This window comes from Antechinus flavipes, chromosome 4 (genome assembly GCF_016432865.1).
Source record: "Antechinus flavipes isolate AdamAnt ecotype Samford, QLD, Australia chromosome 4, AdamAnt_v2, whole genome shotgun sequence".
Taxonomy (NCBI): Eukaryota; Metazoa; Chordata; class Mammalia; order Dasyuromorphia; family Dasyuridae; genus Antechinus; species Antechinus flavipes.
Window position 1 is genome coordinate 385,801,462 of NC_067401.1, and position 18,561 is coordinate 385,820,022.

At 41.1% G+C, this 18,561-nt stretch overlaps 1 protein-coding gene across 1 annotated transcript; it reads left to right on the forward strand.

Annotated features, from left to right (window-relative positions):
• The first annotated feature begins 864 nt into the window (after nt 1-864).
• Nucleotides 865-18,169, forward strand: CHI3L1 (chitinase 3 like 1). The gene is made up of 10 exons (XM_051998608.1): nt 865-1,049; nt 1,395-1,424; nt 5,287-5,488; nt 7,002-7,058; nt 9,064-9,214; nt 11,462-11,586; nt 15,691-15,805; nt 16,391-16,573; nt 17,173-17,289; nt 17,470-18,169. The coding sequence occupies exons 1-10, from the start codon at nt 1,025-1,027 to the stop codon at nt 17,605-17,607; spliced, it is 1,143 nt and encodes a 380-aa protein (XP_051854568.1). The 5' UTR covers nt 865-1,024; the 3' UTR covers nt 17,608-18,169.
• The last annotated feature ends 392 nt before the right edge of the window (nt 18,170-18,561 follow it).

The window sequence follows — 18,561 nt, forward strand, 5'->3', positions numbered from 1 at the left end:
GGCTCAAATAAGAGGTTGAAAAGCTGCTGGCACAAGATAGCACCCCAAAACCTAGGGAATAGCAAGGCTTCCAGAATCATGTGACAGCCTTTGGGACCTGCCCTACAAAGCACATCGTGCAGACTGCCAAACCGAATAGACATGAGTCCTGTACTATTTTGAAATATCCACTCTCTTTGACTAAACCTGCCAAAACAAGAGAGCAATGTAGTTTCCATCCGTCCCTGCCCATGGTTTCCCGTCTCTTAGAATCCTAAGCCAGTTTCTTTTCCAGCAACCTGTGTCAACAATGTTGTACAGTAGGTTGGGGAGTTTAGGGCACCGAGTCTTGGTTCGCCAGAGTGAAAACAGGGGCCTTGTTAAGGGAATCTACAAATTGCATAATTTCCCTGGGCTGGTTTCTATTAATGCTAAAGACCAAGAAGCTGAGGGACTTGAAAGAAGTTTGCATAGATGAAGGATTCCAGCAATTTAATCCGGGAAGCTATTTGAGAAAGAAACCCCTGGCTGGGGCAAGGAGGGGGCCCGAGAGTGGAAAAAACAAAGCCAGGTGTCAGGAAATGAGGCTCACTCTGGTAAAGGGGCATTGAGGTCTGTCGTCTGGGGAGGTAGACCGATGAAGTGTGAGATTTGGGAAGGGAGATAATGATCATTATCAGAGGCCAGGGCAAATGACAGGACCCATTAGATTGGACTTTACCCTTTGCAGAACTCAAAAAATATACTAATCCTGGGGATTATGAAATTCTCAGTATTTCACAACTCATTTTTTTCTTTGCCCAAAGCACTCCACCACCACTAAGTCTTTAGTTCCTTTATTTATGAATTGCTTGATTCCTGTAAACTAGGATGGGCTTAGGGTGAAAAGGAGTCGAGTGGAGTTAGATAAAAGGAAGCCAGGAGCTGGGGGAGACCATACAGGCAGCAGGGAAGCAGACACAAGGACTGGCAGTAAAGCTACGGGCAGTGGACAGCTGACACAGACAGCAAGCACAGCTTTTGGGCATTCTGCAGCCCAGCCGAGATGGGTCTGAAAGGAGCTGAGATAGGTTTGTAAAGAGTCAGTCAAGGGGAGTTGGGAAACCTGAATTTTCAGGGGGGGAAGTTGCTGTACGTGGCTCCCTCTGCCATGAGCCCATCTCTGGGAGCCCAGCCTGCCACCTATTTGTCCAAGGATACCCATGACTGGTATTGGGCTGGGAGGGGAAAACAGAAGGTTGACTCCAGTCCAGGTTTATTTCTGGGAAGAAGTTGGAAGGCTGGGCTCTAGAAAAGCCCCAGGGACAATGGATAACATACAGCCTGACTGGGTGAGGAGGTGAGGGGCTAGGAAATGACCTGGTGGAACCAAGATAAATAACTCCTTTTCTGACAGTAGGTTTATTTCCTTCCAGGTTTCAGCCTCTTGGTGCTGTTCCAATACAGTAAGTATCATGGGAGAATGGGGGAGGAAGAAAAAGTGGAAATGTATGTGTGGGAGAGTGGGATTCAATCCTTGGGAATTTCTCCTTCTTGTGCTTCTGGGTAGTAGCTCAGGCCCAGTGAAGGACTTTGAATTCACTTCAGTTCTGCATGTTTACAAATAGAGTGCCTACTATGTGAGAGGCACTATGCTCAGCACTAGGGAAAGAGAGAAAAAGACAACATTCTCTGCACTCAAGGAACTTACATTCCCTGGGATACAAGCTTATCTAGAGGCTGAGGATTGGAAAGGGGGGCCTTTTAGCTCATATACAGTAAAGAGAAGTTTACAAAAGATAATAATACCTGTCATATGGGAGAGAAGTTTACTGTAGCTTCAAGAATGCTGATCAAATACACTATAATGACTTCCTGCCCCCTCCTTTCCTCCCTTTTCTTCTTCTTTCTTCTCTTCTCCTCTCCCTTTCCCTCTCCTCTCCTCTCCTCTTTTCTCCATCCTTCTTTCCTCCTTTCCTTTCCTTCCCTGTCCTTTCTTCTTCTCCCCTCATCTCTCCTCCCCTCTCCTCTCCTCTCTTCTCTTTTCTTCTCCATTCCTCTTCTCTTCTCTCATCTTCACCAACCTCAACGTCCCACGTGATAGATATTACATGTGCACAACATGGCCCTCTCTGCAACATATCCTCCTCTAAGACACCCTCTGCAGGGATGCTATACTTATTTTTAAAGATGAGGAAACTGAGGCTGATAAAGCTTTATTAATTTGTCCAGTAAGTATCTAAAGGAAGATTCTGTTTCCTCTCCTCTCCCCTCTCTTCTCTCCTCCCCTTTCTCCTTTTTTTCCTCTCCCTCCCTCTTCTCCTTCTCTTCTTTCTCCTCTTCTCTCTTCTCTCCCTTTATATACCATCCCCTTATTCCTCATATCAACAAAGGGCTTTGCCTCATAGTTTACTGAGAAAATAGAGCTCCTTTACCATGAGCTATCTCTTGTTCACAGTTTTACGTTTCTAAATCACTTGCAATCTGGTTTTCATCATTCAACTTAAACTACTATCTTTAAGGTTAACAATGATCTCTTAATTATCAAATTCAACGGTCTTTTCTTATTCCTTATCCTTCTTGCTCTCTCTGAAGCAATTATTTTGTTTTGTTTTTTGAGACTGGGTCTCCCTGTCTCTCAAACTGAAGGTACAGCAGCCATTCATGATCCAATACCACCAATAATAACGTTGATTGACTTGAGAGCTTGGCTAGCTCCTGTTTCTAACTTGCTCAGGTTTAGTTCCTTATTCCCAGAGGCTCACCATACTGGTGCCAGATGTAGTACAGATATCTTATTGACTCAGCTTGCAGAAGCTCAGAATTCTCAAGCTTAAGTAAGCCACCGGTCTCAACTACCCAAATGATAAAGATTATGGACTGAGCATTTGGCAATTGACCATATCTTCCTCCAAGACACCCTCTCTTCCCTGGACATTCATTCCTTTGGTTCCTCCTTCTTGTTTGGATAATCCTCCTTTGCAAGATCATCTTTGTCCTATCTCCAATGTATAAGGGTATATCCATGGCTCTATCCTGTGCCCTTTCCACATCTCTCTTTGTACTTTCTTTTCATGATCTTTTTAGTTCCCATGGATTCAACTATTACCTCTATGAAGATGACTCAAAGATCTATAAAGGCAGCCTCAGTCTTTCTCTTGAACTATTGCTCTGCATCACCAACTGCTTACTGGACATTTCCAACTGGATGTCCTCTAGTTATCTCAAATTATAACAATAATAACTAGCATTTGGAAGTTTGCAAAGTGCTTTACCAGAATTATCTCACTTTGCCCTCATAACAACTCTGGGGGGGGGTAGATGCAGTTATTATATTATTTTTTAGATGAGGAAACCGGGGCTGAAAAAGCTTTATTAACTTGCCTAATAAGTGTCTAAGGAAGGATTCCTGATTCCAAGACCAGCACTTTTACTCATCAGACTACCTCAAAACTACCTCAAATTCAACATGCTCAAGACAAGACTTATTTTTCCTCTCAAATCCTCCCCTCTTCCTGAATTTTTTTGTTTATTTTTGTTGAGAACACTACCATCCTTCTAATCACTGAGGTTTGCAAGGTCAGAGGCATGCTTAATTTTTCTCAGCTCCCTCACTCCTTAGGGCTAATTAGTTGCCAAGTTTGGTTGATTCTGTCTTCATGACGGCTCAGTTATGCACCCCTTATTTCCACTCATGTGGCCATCCCCCTAGGTTCAAAGCCTTTCATTTGAGTGATTTCAATATCCTCCTAATTCACCTTAAGTCTCTTGCTCCTACAATTCATCCTCTACACAGCTGTTAAATTGATGTTTCATTCCTAAGGCATAGCTCCAACCACAGCATCCCCACTCAAGAAATGGCAGAAGTTTTTTATCATCTGAGTATAATACCTGGCACATAGTAGGTATTCATGATTTGTTGATTCATTAAAATTCTAACTGCTTCCTTTGGCTTTTAAAGTCTTTCTCAATTTGTCTCTTTCCAAGCTTATGGAACACTACTTTCCTTCATGCATGCTACATTCCAATCAAACTGCCTGCATATTGACCCCTTATACAGTATGTTTTATATGATTTCCCTGCCTTTGCATATGGTGGAGCCATGATGCCTGGAACCCCATCTCTTGCCCTCCCCAGCTTCCTTTCTGGCTCAGCTCAGATGCCCTCTACCAAACAAAACCTTTCTTATTATTTCCAGATGCTAATGTTTCCCTCCCATTTTGATATTTTGCAGTTCCTAATCTGGGGAACAGGTTGTTTCTGACCAATTAAATATGAGCTTCTTGGGAACAGGGATTATTTTTATTTTAGCTTCATGTCCCCAGCATTTAGCATAGCTCCTGATAGGAAACAAGCATTTAATAAATGCTTGCTGAATGGATGCTGTCTTCCGGCATTCCTATTTTGTCAAATCCCTTTCTCAATCAATATGTGTCCTCTCTTTCAAAACTCAATTCAAAACTTACTACCTCCCAGAAGTCTTCCTTAAGTGAACTCATAGATGCCCAAACCCTCTGTGTTCCATACTTGGTCCATAGTTCCTTGGTACCTTGAACTATAGTAATATGATTTTCTTCCTATTTAACTCCTTACAATCAGAGATGAACAAAGCCATCATTATTATATCTGTCAAAAACTTTTGAATGCTTTTGGCATGTGAGATACTTTACTGAGGGAAGGATTGTATGCTGAGTTTTGCTTTACCGAGTCAAATGCTTTACGGTAAGCAACAAACAAATGAGTAATTTAGGATCCTATATTCTTTGTGCTATTCACTCAGATATGTGATTGTGAAAATTAAACTGGTATTGATCAGTAACTGATTGTCTTCTCCATAGCCTTTTTGGGAGATAATAATATCATTAACAGGTGGTACAGTCAGGAAGATGAGTTCAAATCCAATCTCAGACATTTGTTAGCTGTAGGACTCTGGGCAAGTTACTTAATTCCTATTTACCTCAGTTTCACATCTGTAAAATGGGAACATAATGGAAAATAAATGACAAAAACTACTCCAGTATTTTCACCAAGAAAATCTCATGGACAAGATTGAATGACTGAACAACAATAACAACAATATCATTAACAGTCAATTTTATTTGGGCAGTTAATATCATTGTAGTTCTTGAGAGTAAGAATTCAATTACACCTCCCTTATTAAGTTGGCATCTCCCTGAGGATGGGAATTATAATTTCCCTACCAGTCTAGGAGCTTCCCAAGCCCAGGGACCAAATCCCTCTCTCTCTAGCTATGTATCCATCTACCCTCCCCTTAAAAATAGTGACTCATGGGGCCCTGCCCAAGCACCTGTTCTCTGCCCCTCTTAGGCTATGCTTACAAGCTGGTCTGCTACTATACCAACTGGTCCCAGTACCGGCATGGAGATGCCGCATGCCTTCCGGATAATATTGATGCCAACCTGTGCACCCACGTCATCTACAGCTTTGCCAACATAAGCAATAATCAGATTGACACCTGGGAATGGAATGATGTGACGCTCTATGAAACTCTGAATGAGCTCAAACAAAGGTGAGCCACCCGGGCCCCTCTCCCTTTCTTCCTCCTGTCTGAGAACAGACAAAGGGCAGGAACAAAAGAGAGTAACCAGGGTGGGACAATGTTTTGCCAACTGGACAAAGAAATGCACATAATCCTGGATACCTGAAGTAGATTTTCATGACCGATATTTCAAGGGCTCTAAGCTTGGACTCAGGAGTCCTCTGGAGGCAGAGAGATCATCTGGGACAGTTTGAGAAGCTTGCCACACTGTCCTGGGAGTCACAAGAGTAGAGAATTTAGAATTCAAGGAAACTTTAACAATCAACTTTCTAAATTCACCATTTTATAATTCAGCAAATCAAGACCTAAAGACAGATAGCTTGGTTTCATATTTGGTAGATAGTAGAGCTAGAATTCAAGCAAAGGTCTTATGCCTGGAAACCTAATGCTCTTTCTGCCACACCGAATTCACAGTCAAAGTGGGATGAAGCTGGAGTTTTGGCTCACCAGGCCTTAAACATCTTAAAAGCATTCTTTCCTAACTAGATGTTCCTCCCCGGGGTGTATGCAAATTCCCAGTTTTGTAAAATCAATAGCCATCAGCCAATAACAGATGTTCATGAAGGCAGAGGACTGATTGGATGGTCTATGGTTCCAGGTGCCATGATTCCACTGCATCCATCTTAAAGTTTCCCTGCTAGGATACAACAGAAAGCAATAGGTGAAGCTGCCTTAAAAAAGAATCAGAATACATACAGTTAAACCCAGATTCTGCTACTTACTAAGTGTATGAAGTTAGACAAGCCATTTAAGAGCTTTTTTCTTTGTCAAATGAATAATGACATCCAAGTTCCTGTCAGCTCTAACTCCTATAAACCCCAGTGAGCTTCAGTTGTTCCTTTCCCTTGGCATATATTATTAAGTCTAAGCCATTTTAGGAAGCAGTATGACATGGTGAGAAGAGCACCAGCTCTGCAGCCAGAGGACCTGGGTTCAAATTCTACCTCTGATAAATGACAACTTGTGTGACTTGGTCAATTCATTTATTCTTCATTTCTTCATCTTTTTTCTTCTGTAAAATGACAAGGTTGGATTAGATAGCCTCTGAGGTCCCTCCAGTTTTAGATCTATAATTCTATGAGCCTTCTTATTACTTTGCTTCTCTAAGAACTTAAGACTTTTCATCTATAAAAAAGATTTAGATAAGGCACTTTCTAATGCCTTTTATCTATTGTATATTAATATATTAATTCTATATATTAGATCTATATTAAATTCTATATATTTCTATATATTATTTCTACACATTATTTTCCTGTATGTTAAATAAAATAACCTAATAATTTTTGATGAACCTGTTAACAGTGAGAAGGGATAAAAGGATCCTCTAGAAGAACAGGATCTTTAATTTGGAAGGAAAGTAGGTGTCTTCTAATCCAATCTCCCAAAGACCAAGAATTCCTGCTAGAGCATCCTTGGGAGATGGCTATCCAGCATCTGTCTGAAAGCTTCGGCTATCCTCTTCTTCTTTCTTGCCTCACAGGAACCCCAAACTGAAGACACTCTTGTCTGTGGGTGGATGGAGAATGGGTACCAAGAGGTAAGATTTTACCCTTCCTAGACAAACTCATTTGCCCACTAACCTCTCGTTCCATGAGTGAAACAGGAAGGAAGGCGGGAAGTTAAGGTTTCAGATAGTCCTGCTCTAGAACATCTTGGTAAGATCACATCTGGAGTAGTGTGTCAATTCCAAGACGTTGACTAACTGGAAGAGGGTGATCTAAATGAAGAGGGCACTGGAAACCATGCTATTCAAAGAGTGATTGGGAAGAATTGGGAATTTTTTGTCTCAAGAAGAAAAATTATAGGGTGGATGATTGCTATCTTAAGATATTTGAATTCCTGACTGATGAACAAGAATTAAAACTATTCTGCTCAGATCCATTGGACAGAATTGAGAGATTTAGACTTGGAAGGAAACATTCTTAATTATTGGTGCTGTCCAAAAGACAATAGGTTGATTCAAGAAGTGGTTAGTTCCCCATCACTGGAGGACTTCAACTAGAAGTTTGATGGCTGAACACTTGTCTGGATGAGAGTAGAAGAGGTTCTTATAGGACAGGATCACAATGTGTCAGAATTGGGATGGTCTTCAAAAGTCATCTGGCCTAATTGATATCTCAGAAGGAATATCATTCATATGAACTAAGACAATTGGTCATCTACTGTCTGCACAAAGACTTCCCAGCCACAGGGCACTCATTACTGCTCTTTCTCTAGGTAGTGCAGAATAGATACTCAGTCCATCAGCAAGCATTTAGTAAATACTTACTGTATCCCATGTATTGTGCTAAGAGCAGAAGTTACAAAGAAAGGCAAAAAATATGGCCCATACTCTCTGGTCACAATTTAACGGCATCTACAATGGCAAATAATTACATATATAAACATGCTATTTACAGCTTGATTTAAGATAATTAACAGAAGAGCATCAATGAGAAAGATTAAAGAGGTTGGAGATAGGTTTTCTTTCAGAAACTCAGGGATCTTAGCTGAGAATTGAAGGAAGCCAAGGAAGTCAGGAGACCAGGGTAAAGAATGGGGAAGTAAATGCTTGAAGCTGGAAGATGGAGTATTATGTGTGAAAAACACAGACCTAGGATGTAGGGTCAAGGGAGTGGTTATAAACTATATAGTTACACATTCACTGTCATCAGTTCTGTGGGGCACAACCAGCATGAACTGAGCCAAGTATGGCTAGTGAGGGAAGGTTTTCTGGAGGAGGAGGTGGGAGTAGAGATTGGAAGAAGGACAAGATCTGGAAGAGGAAAGGTTTGATGGAATTCCGGGAAGTGGGTATGATTTGTGGAAGATCCAAAGGTGTGACTAGCAAGATAGCAAGAAATATTCTCCGATCATGAAGGGACAAAATAGATACAAGCTATGAGAAATTACAGGGGCTTTTGGTTGGAGCAGCCCTGAATCACAATATTGGACAGACTTTTCAGTGCTAAGTACATCGCCTCTACTGCTGCCTCCCATCAGAATATCAATACTTAGACTAAAATAGTCCTGAAAAAGAAGGGGAGGCAGTATGGTATGGTGAAACATAGTCTGAGATTAGAGCTAGAGGGCCTGGGTTTAAATCCTTTATTATTAAATTTTTTTGATATTAAGTGTTACTTTGTTTGTTTTATTTGTTATTTTGTTATATACATAATATTTGTTATTAAAACCCCTTTGTTATTACCTTGTGAATTTAGGTATATTTCTTAAAATCTCTTAGATACATTATTTAAATTCTCCAGGCCTCAGGAAATGAGGGGATTGAGCTAGACATAGTCCAAGATCAATCTCAGCCTTAGCGCTAAGAACCTAGAACTGGAAGAAATTTGAGAGACTGCCCCTTCTTTTTATAGCACAGGATATGGAGGCTGATAGCGGGAATTGACTGGTAAATAGTTACATAATGAGTGAGTCATAGCGTGAGCCAGGTCTAGAACCGAGTGTCTTAAATCCCAGTTCAGAACTTTTTTCTCATTTGCCATCCTGGAATTCCTGAGTCTTTCAGCATGAACTTACAAATCGGGGGGGTCGGGTTCTAGGTTCTCTGACCTGGCGTCCCAAACTGAGAGCCGAAGGACCTTCATCAATTCGGTCACGACATTCCTGAGGACGTACAACTTTAACGGATTGGACCTAGCCTGGCTCTATCCAGGACGGAGAGAGAAAGAAAATTATACCTTATTGCTTCAGGTATGGAAACCCGGGGTGGGAGGTGGAAAGAAGGGGTGAAGAAGAAGGTTAGGAGGAGTTGGGCAGAGGTCAGGGCATGTGTCTTGTAACTGTCTGCAGCCATTCTCTCCTGCTGAGGACAGAACAAAGGAAACAAGCTTCAACTGTAGCAGATGGTATCGAGGTGAACACTGAGAATGTCTTCCTGACTTCATAGGCTGAGTGGCTCTAGAATAGGAACAAAAGGTTGTTGGTCACTTAATAGGCATTTATTAATCATCTGCTTCATTCCAGGCATTGTGGGAGGTTCTGGAGGTACAGAGTAAGAACCATCCCTGCCCTTAAGAAGCTTATAATCTAATGGAAGTGACAAACATGTGCAAACAAATAATTACAAACAAGCTATATATAGGATAAATAAGAAATAATTAACAGAGAGAAGAGGGGCACTAATGGAGGGAAGACACAAATAGAGATTCTTGTTTTATGGATATTATAGAACAGATCTGTTTGTCGGCCATGAGGTACCTAGAGGCTAGGGAAATACCTGTTCCGAGTCTATAGATATCATGAAAAGACTGTGGGGTACTGTGATGTCCAGGCTAGCTTTCTCGAGGGTCTCTGGATGGGCCTTGATTTTAGCAGGAGAGTCACCATGAGGATGGTCAGGGATAGAGTATGGAGTCTTTATTCTGGAGTCTCAAGTCTTTATTCTGGAGTCTGGAGTCTGTGAGTCTGAGATCGAACTCACTCACTCACTCTCATACTCTCACTTTTACAGTCTCACACTCTCACACTCATACTCTCTTACTCTCCTCTGCACTCTCCTCTGTCTCACTCTCTCTCCTCCCTCCAGTCCTCTCAGACCTTAAATACCCTAGTTCAATTACTTCACTACAGCACACTGAGCATTTGTGAATCAGAAAACCATTAGATCATCAATCACACTGAGTAGGTGTAACTATAAGCATCCTGTAAGTATCTCTTGCTTCATGTAGAACATAGGTGGTCACGCCTTCCTTGACTTCTCAGGAAAAGGTGAGAACACCAAAGGGAGGTGGGGAGCCAAATCAGACATTGTCAGCAAGTTCCCTCTGGACTGAAGGGTCCTATACCTTACCCAGAGTTCCCCCACTATCTATGGCCCACTACCTAGGGTGCTCTTTCTCTCCCTGCTTTGAGATGACAGGAGATGATCAGACATCCTGCTATCTCTCAGTTATTGAATTTAACTCACCTAATTCCCAAGTTTAGTACATAACGTCTAGAGCTATTGTATGAGGAACAAATGAGATAATATTTTAATGTGCTTAGGACAGGGCCTGGCAGATAGTAGGTGCTTAATAAATGCTTTCCTTTCTTCCTTCCCTCTTGCCTTTCTTTCTTTCCTTCCTTCTTTTCTTCCTTCCTTTTTTTCTCTTCTTCCTTCCCTCCCTCCATTCCTTCCTTCCTCCTTCCCTCTCTTTTTTCCTTCCTTCCTCCCTCCCTCCTTCCCTTCTTCCTTTCATCTCTTCCTCCCTCCCTTCCTTCCTTCCTCCCTTCCTTTCTTGACATGTATTTTATCCCAAGCTGCCTACTACCTTGCAAACATCTGAGTCAGTGAGGACCAGCTCTGGTTTAGGGACAACCTAAATGTCTCCATTTACAACTAGGATCCAGGGGAAATTCCTTTAAGAAAAAAAAACCTGAACACAGAATTCATTCTAATTTCTCTTCATTTTATGCTATGTGTGTGCTAGGGAAGCAAAGTCTCATTTTATTAGTTTGAGCAAAGCAGAACCAGGTGGGAAGAGCTGCTTCCCAAGAAAACATAAAAACGGGAGTAAATGCAGTGTAAAGAGCCCTGGCCTTAGAGTCAGAGAACTTGGGTTCAAAATTTTCTCTGATGATCATCTTAAACAAATCATCCTGGGGCTTCAAGTTCTTTTGGTAAAATGAGGGTTTGGACTAGAAAGCTTCTGAGGTCTCATGGAGCTCTAGATTTTTGATCATTACATAGGATGGAGTTTAAGATTATTTTCCTTGTCCTGGTTTTTCCATGTCACTGTTTAATTCTAGCTGAGTAGATAATTCAGATCTGGCATGCATGAATGGATGTAAATAGCCTCATAAATTAAAAAGAGTGGGTAGGATGAAAGGAGGAAACTCTTCATCAGGCTTGACTAGCTCCATCAGGGTTGACTAGCATTGGTCATGGGAAGAGTGAGGAAGGCAAATTGGATTGGAAACTCCCAGCAGGATATGAGTATGGAGTGTATCTCTTTTTAGGAAATGGCAGATGAATTCTCCAAAGAAGCTAAGAGGACTGGAAAGGAGAGACTTCTGCTCAGTGCAGCATTGCCTGCTGGGAGGGTCACACTTGATGCAGGCTATGACATCCGCAAGATCTCTGAGTGAGTCTTCCCTCTTCGATCCCTCATTTCATTTTCCCCAACCACCCTTCTCAAATCTTTGTTCCTCTGCTTTCCCTGCCTGACACTGACCAATGTGGCTACTGAATGGACAGAGCAGAGAACCAGGAAGCAGGAGAATGGGCTTTTAGAATCAGATCTGCTACTAGTTGCATATGACCTTATCTCCTTGCTACCTTTGTAATCCCAACTATGATCATGTATCCCCAACTAAGCTGTCCCTTGCTCACAGGTTAGATTATAGCCATGGGGAATAGTTTGTGCTAACTCTTGAGAGGAAGAAGATGAAAAATTAGACAATTACTGATAGGACTATTGTGGGGATCAGATGAGACAAAGAATCAAATTCTACAAAAATAATGATAACCCCAACAATGATGGGAGTAGCATGGTGCTATAGCTGAAGAATAATGACAATATCTTACCTTTGTGTCAGCTTCATAGTTCATTGAGGCCTTTCATATATTTCTTCTCTTCAGGGGAGATTGAGATAAGAGAAAGAAAACTGGTCTTCAAGGACATGAATGTTTTCCCCATTTTTATCAATCAGTTAAGTGGACACTTATTAAGTGCCTACTGTGTGCAAGGCACTGCACACACTAGGTGTTGGGCATACACAGATGAAAAACTCTGTCTTAAAGAGCTTAGTTCTTCAGAGTGGATAGATACAACATGAACACAGAAAATAAAACAAGGTAATTTGAGGAGAGAGAATGAAAGCATTAACTACTGGAGAGATTAGTCAGTCAATTAACAAGATTTTATTAAATGCTTACTATGTGCCAAGCACTATGCAAAGAACTGAGAATACAAAGAAAGGCAAAAACATGGTCCCTGCTTTCAGCATATTCTCTTAAAAATCATTTTATTAGTATCTTATTTTTACATGGTCCAAATTTCCCCCCTGTATCTCTCCCTGTCTCCCTTCTTAGGAGTCATCTTTCATTATAAAGAATATTTTTTAAAGAAAGACAAAGAGGAAGGGGAGTGAAGAATCAGCCAAGACAATAAATACACAGAAAAAATAATCTGATTATATGTGTGTGTGTGTGTGTGTGTATGTTTCTTTGCCATTCTCCTCCCCCCACCCCCACATCTCTACAAAGCAGAGTGGGCTGAGGTATGGTTTCTCATCTCTTCTTTGTTCTTCATAATTTCCCAACAATCATCTTCAGTTGTTCTGTGGTGTTTTTTCTTTCTGTTTATATTGATGTAATCATTAAAGAATTTACTCCTCTTTTTTTAGGTGAATTGTGATTGGGATTTTTAAAATTAAATTCTACTTTTTTAAATTATCAAGCATTAATTTTTCCTCCCAGCTCCTCTGTCCCACTGAAAAATAAATAAATAACATGAAATCTTTGTAACAAACATGCATTATAAAACAAAAGCAAAAGTAAAATCTCTCTATAGGTGCCCCTAAATGTGCATCTCCTTCTCTGCCTTGAAGCCATTGCCTCTGCCATTCTTCATCACTGGGAGGATTCTCAAAGGGGCTGCCTTTAATATTGGGTGGTAAAGTTGAAGAGGGAAAATCTTTCTATCATGGAGAGAGACTTGTGTGATTATGCAAAAATGGAAGATGGAAGAAGGAAAGTTGAATTTGGGGTAAAGCTCTAGGTCCAGTTTGGCTATAATACTGAGTCCATGAAGGGAGGTAATTTGAGATAAGGTTGGAAAAAAAAGACTGGAGTCAGATTGTGTAAGACCTTAAATGTCAGGCTGAGATGTTTGTGTTTTAACCTAGAGGCAATCAGGAACTATCCAAGGCTTTTGAGCAAGGAAATGATTTGGTCAGAACTTTTCTTAGGAGGATTATTTTGACAGCACTGAATGGAGATTGGATAGGAGACAAAAGAGACTGAAAGCTAAAATATCAATTAAAATCTTTTAAAAGATGTATAATCATATAGATGAAATATTATAGATAATAATTCAGGGAAGAAGTGCCAAGAAGTGATAAGCAGACCTCAACAGTACATTTATCTTTTCACATTGAAGCATTCAATGTTCAGTCTATTGACACCATTACCCCTTGCAAATGTTAGTGCGTCAGTTATAATAAATAAATATTTATTCAGCGCTGTTGTATAAGAGCTGGAGAGACAAAGAAAGGCAAGAGATAATCCCTGCTCTGAGACAGTTCACAATCTAATGGAGAAAACAACATGTAAACAATTATATACAAATGAGATTTCTACAAACTAAATTGGACATAATCATAGAGGGAAGACATTAGCGTTAAGGAGAATTGGCAAAGACTTCTTGTAAAATGGGATTTTAGCTAGGACGCGAAGCCAGGAAAGCCAGGAAGTTGAGATACAGATGAAGGAAATCCAAGACATGGAGAAATATCCCAAGGAAATTCCTAGTCAGGAGTAGGAGTTTCTTGTACCAAAAACTACCAGGAGACAAGTGTCATTGGATCAGAATATGGAACAGGGGTCAGATGTAAGACTGGAAAGGTGAGAGTTTATGAAGGGCTTTGAACTCCAAACTGAATCAAAAGAATGGATAGAGTTTATAGGCAGTTAAATGGTTGTTGGATTCAATTAATTTTATGTCTTAGGTGTAGGGACTTTATCATAGCAAATTAAATTAGAAAATCTATGTAAAGTGCTTTGAGGACTTTAATGTGCTATATGAGTATCAATGATTATACATATGAAAATTTAATCACTTCTTTTCACCTTTTTCCCTGCCACCTTGTGAGTGACCATTCATGCAAGTTAACCCTTTTTTATCCATGCTCTTGGAAGAGAGCACAGCCCTATAGCTTCAATGCTGGGATCCCTATTCCTACAGAAGAAGCTTGCAACCCTCAGGCTCATATACTAAAACAAATTTGCCATTCCTTAAGCATCCACTCACCAAAGGGTTGAAGAAGTGGACCAGAAATCCATACATCAGGCGAAGCACAAACGGGTAACTGGAAATGGGTTGCATTAGTTAAGCAGGCGTTCTCTTCCCCTCTCTGAATCTCCACTAACATCCTACACAAACAATGCACCTTGAGTTAGTGGTGATGTTGGGTTTCCCCAACTCTAAGCCAAAAAGAATTTAAAATCTGGCAGATTCAACCATCCTTGTCCAGTCATCCTGACCTCTATCTTGTCCCTGTACCCAGATAGCTCCAGAGGAGAAAGGCTGGTGACTTTGCACAGCCCTCCCTCACTTAAATCCAGCTCAATTGTGTGTCATGGCACCCCTAATATCATGGTCCTTTTCGAGAAGGACAAATAATAACAACCACCATCCTTGTAAAGCTTCAGGGATAAAGGCATGGAAAATGGTTATATATCTGCAGTCAAAAACTAGTCAGGTCCAACTGCTGCAATGTGAGACCTTTTCTGATCCCCCTAGGCAGTAATGGTGGCCTCTTCCCCTAATGATATAACCTATGTCTAGGCTTTACAAACCTTAATTTACCATGGAAATACTAGCTACAGCTGGATACTATATATTTCGTATTTGCTTAACTGAGTATGTACAATTTTACCCCAATAAAAACAAAATCCACTTGAATACAGGAACTATTTTATTGCCTTTTCTTTAAAATTCAAGCACTTAGCATATAATTAGCATTTAATGATTATTTGTTGATTAACTGATTGATCTTCAGCATCTAACATATAGTAGAATCTTATGTGTTTATTGACTGATTAGTTGATCTTCTGCACCTAGCATATAGTAGGAACTTAATCAATGTTTTTGAATTGAATAAAAAATCAGAGAAGCTCATCATAAGGTTGACTATAGGATGATGAATTTGTTGACCATAAGGATTCCCAAAAATTCACTTCCAAGTTATAGAAAAATTTTGACCTGCATTATAGGAGTATCCATGAGATCCTGAGGGAATGAAGGATTATTCTTATCTGAATATATGGTGATGTGGTTGTCTGCCTTGATCCATGGTTCCAAGGGTCAGGGACTTGTCTGGGTCACATTTTTGTCCCATCTTACCTCACATAGTAGAGTTTGGGGTTTTTTAAGGCCCAGTGATGATGATGGCACTGAAATTTTTGGTTATATTTGGTTCCCTCTCCTCCAACCCAATCCAATCCACTGTCATTCTTGCTACAGATATTTAGATTTTATCAATCTCATGAGTTACAACTTCCATGGACCCTGGCAAAAGACCGTAGGACACCACAGCCCCCTATACAGAGGAAGGAAGGATGATAGTTACAGCAATGTTGTAAGTATCCTTGAAGGTTGGAAAAAAGAGGATCATTGAAAACGTGGAAGTAAGTCCTTTAAAAGTAAGGAAGCCATGGGTTTTAAGCATGGGTTCAAGAGTTGGCAGTTCTCGTAACCTTCTCAGGCATACAAGGAGATTTAAACTCCTAAATTTAGACTCACAATCTAATGTTTTTGTTAAACTATATTTGCAGTATGTAAGGCCGAATTTGAAGTACTGAAGAATCCCCCTGTTGGTCAATAGACTAGTCCACTGGTTCTCAAACTTTTGTTCTCAGTATCTTTATATTTTTAAAAATTATTGAGTATCTTTGCAAGGAATTTTTGTTTATGTGGGTTATATTTACAGATATTGACCATGTCATAAATAAAATTTTGAATCTGTGAGCTTTCTGAAAGGGTTTCAGAGATCAGAATTTTCTAGACTACACTTTGAGAACCAAGGGGCTAGTCCACAGGATGGGCAACATTGTATAGTAGAGAAAGCAGTGCAGTTGGAATCACAAGCCCTGGGTGAAAGCCCCTGAGGATGCTTTTGCATAAAAAATGTTAATGATATCCTTTTCTTTCCTTTCCTCCCCAGAGATATGCTGTGAACTATATGCTGATGAAGGGAGCCCCAGCCAGCAAAGTGGTCATGGGTATCGCAACCTTTGCGAATACATTCACCTTAGCCTCCGCAGAATCTGAAGTTGGAGCACCGATCCTGGGACCTGGGACTGCAGGACTCTACACAGGGGAGCAAGGGATCCTGGCCTATTATGAGGTAATGAAAAGGAAGGAGTAGTGATATCAGGAGGAAGAAGTCTCCTTCCCTACCACTTCCTGCTAACCTTTCCCAATTTTTACCTTTTTCACTAGACCTGGTATATCTTATAGGAGATGGGAATGAGAGTAGAAAATCTCATAGATGAGAGTTGGTGATGAAGGGAGGGATAAAGCCTTTCCTCACCTGGCCCCAATCTACCTTTCTTATTATACTGAACCCCTAATTATGTGGCCATGTGGTCTTCATATAAGCTCCTTGTAGGAAGAGATTTTTATTTTTGTCTTTATATCTCCCTTACCTCACACAGTTCCTGGCACATAGTAGTTGCTTAAAACATGCTTGTTGATTGATTGACAAGTATCACCTGTTTCCTCCCTTTCCCTTTTCCAAGCAGAGAAGAGCCAGCTCAGAACTCTCCCCTCAGACATTTCATTTTGCATAAAAGTCAATTTGAATCTCTTCATGTCAACCAAGTTTGGGTGTTTCTGCTTCGTGCAGAAGTGGGGACCAGAAAAGTGAGGGATTATCGATATGGGGCCTCTCTAATTGGGAAAAATCTCAACCAGGGCCTCTTCTTTCCTTTTTCCCCCTTTTAGGTCTGTGGATTCCTCCCTGGGGCCACTGTTAAGAGGATTTTGGAACAACAGGTGCCCTATGCCACAAAAGGCAACCAGTGGGTAGGATATGAGGATCAGGAAAGTGTCACAGCCAAGGTATGAGCTCCTTTGGTAGTCTCAGGATGGAGGGGAAGGAAGGAAAAACATGCCAGGGTGGGAGAACATGGGGCTGAGTCTCCAAAGATTCAACTTGTGTATTTGTGAGGGGGTGTGTGTGTGTGCTCTATTGTCTTCTGGGAAATCTAATCTTGTTCATTGCTTCATCTACTCTGATAGGTCCAATACTTGAAGACTAGGCAACTGGCAGGAGCCATGGTGTGGGCCCTTGACTTGGATGACTTCCAGGGTACCTTCTGCAATCAGAAGCCTTTCCCCCTGACAGGGGCCATCAAGCTTGCCCTCTCCTCTACTTAGATCACAGCATACCATCTGTCTTGCTTCCCATTCTTTCTGCTTCTGCTCTGGGGCCAGAGCTTTAACCCCATCTGGGGGGCTAGGAGTAAGAGCTGAGTATGGGAAATGTGTCCTATGGTAAGAAACTGCCCTGGTCATAAGAATGTCTGTTAAAGATCAAATGTATTCCTCACTTTTATTCTCTGCTTCAGGGGCCACTTTGGGAGGTTGGGAGAATAGGGAGAGACAGGCAGTGAGGACTGAAGACCAGGACCAAGTCTGGCCACACAGTTGACCCTCATTGAAAACTTGATGGTGGCTTGAATGGGCTTCCAGGTCCTGGAACTGTCCATGGGCTGATACCTAAGCCCCCTAACCTTCAAACCCCCATCATCGATGGATACTCACTCCATAACCTAGAATGGCAATCCTTCTTCTCATTCCAGGGCCCTGCACTAGGATGGGCCGCCGCATAGTCTTGCTTGTTTTCCTTAGAGAAGAGGTTTGGCTTTAACCCTGAAGGATTTTCCTTTCTATTTTCTTTACTGTTTATTTGAATAATAAAGGGAACAATTCAAAAGTCTGCTTGGTCCTGAGTCCATCTCTGTCCCCTTAGTGGTGCCTGCCACTTTGCACATCCTCTCCAAAGCCCTCCTCCCTCCCTCTCTCCTCCACTCACATTTCAGTTTTTGGTCCAAAGAGAAATAATATCAACTGCTGGATAGAACCATAGAGGCTGGGTACTGGGCTTCATAGCATCATAGAATGTTAAAGCTGGAGTTCAGAGCTACTGAGAATTGGAATGGGCTACCCTGAAAGTGATGGGTGGGTTTCTCCTTCTGGGACATTTCCCTAAGTAAAGCACTGTTAGGTATATCATAGTGGTCAGTCCTTTCACATGTGGTTCTAGTAGATAACTACTGAGGAAAGAGATCCCTTCCAACTCTCAGGTCCTATGATTCTGCGCCATCATAG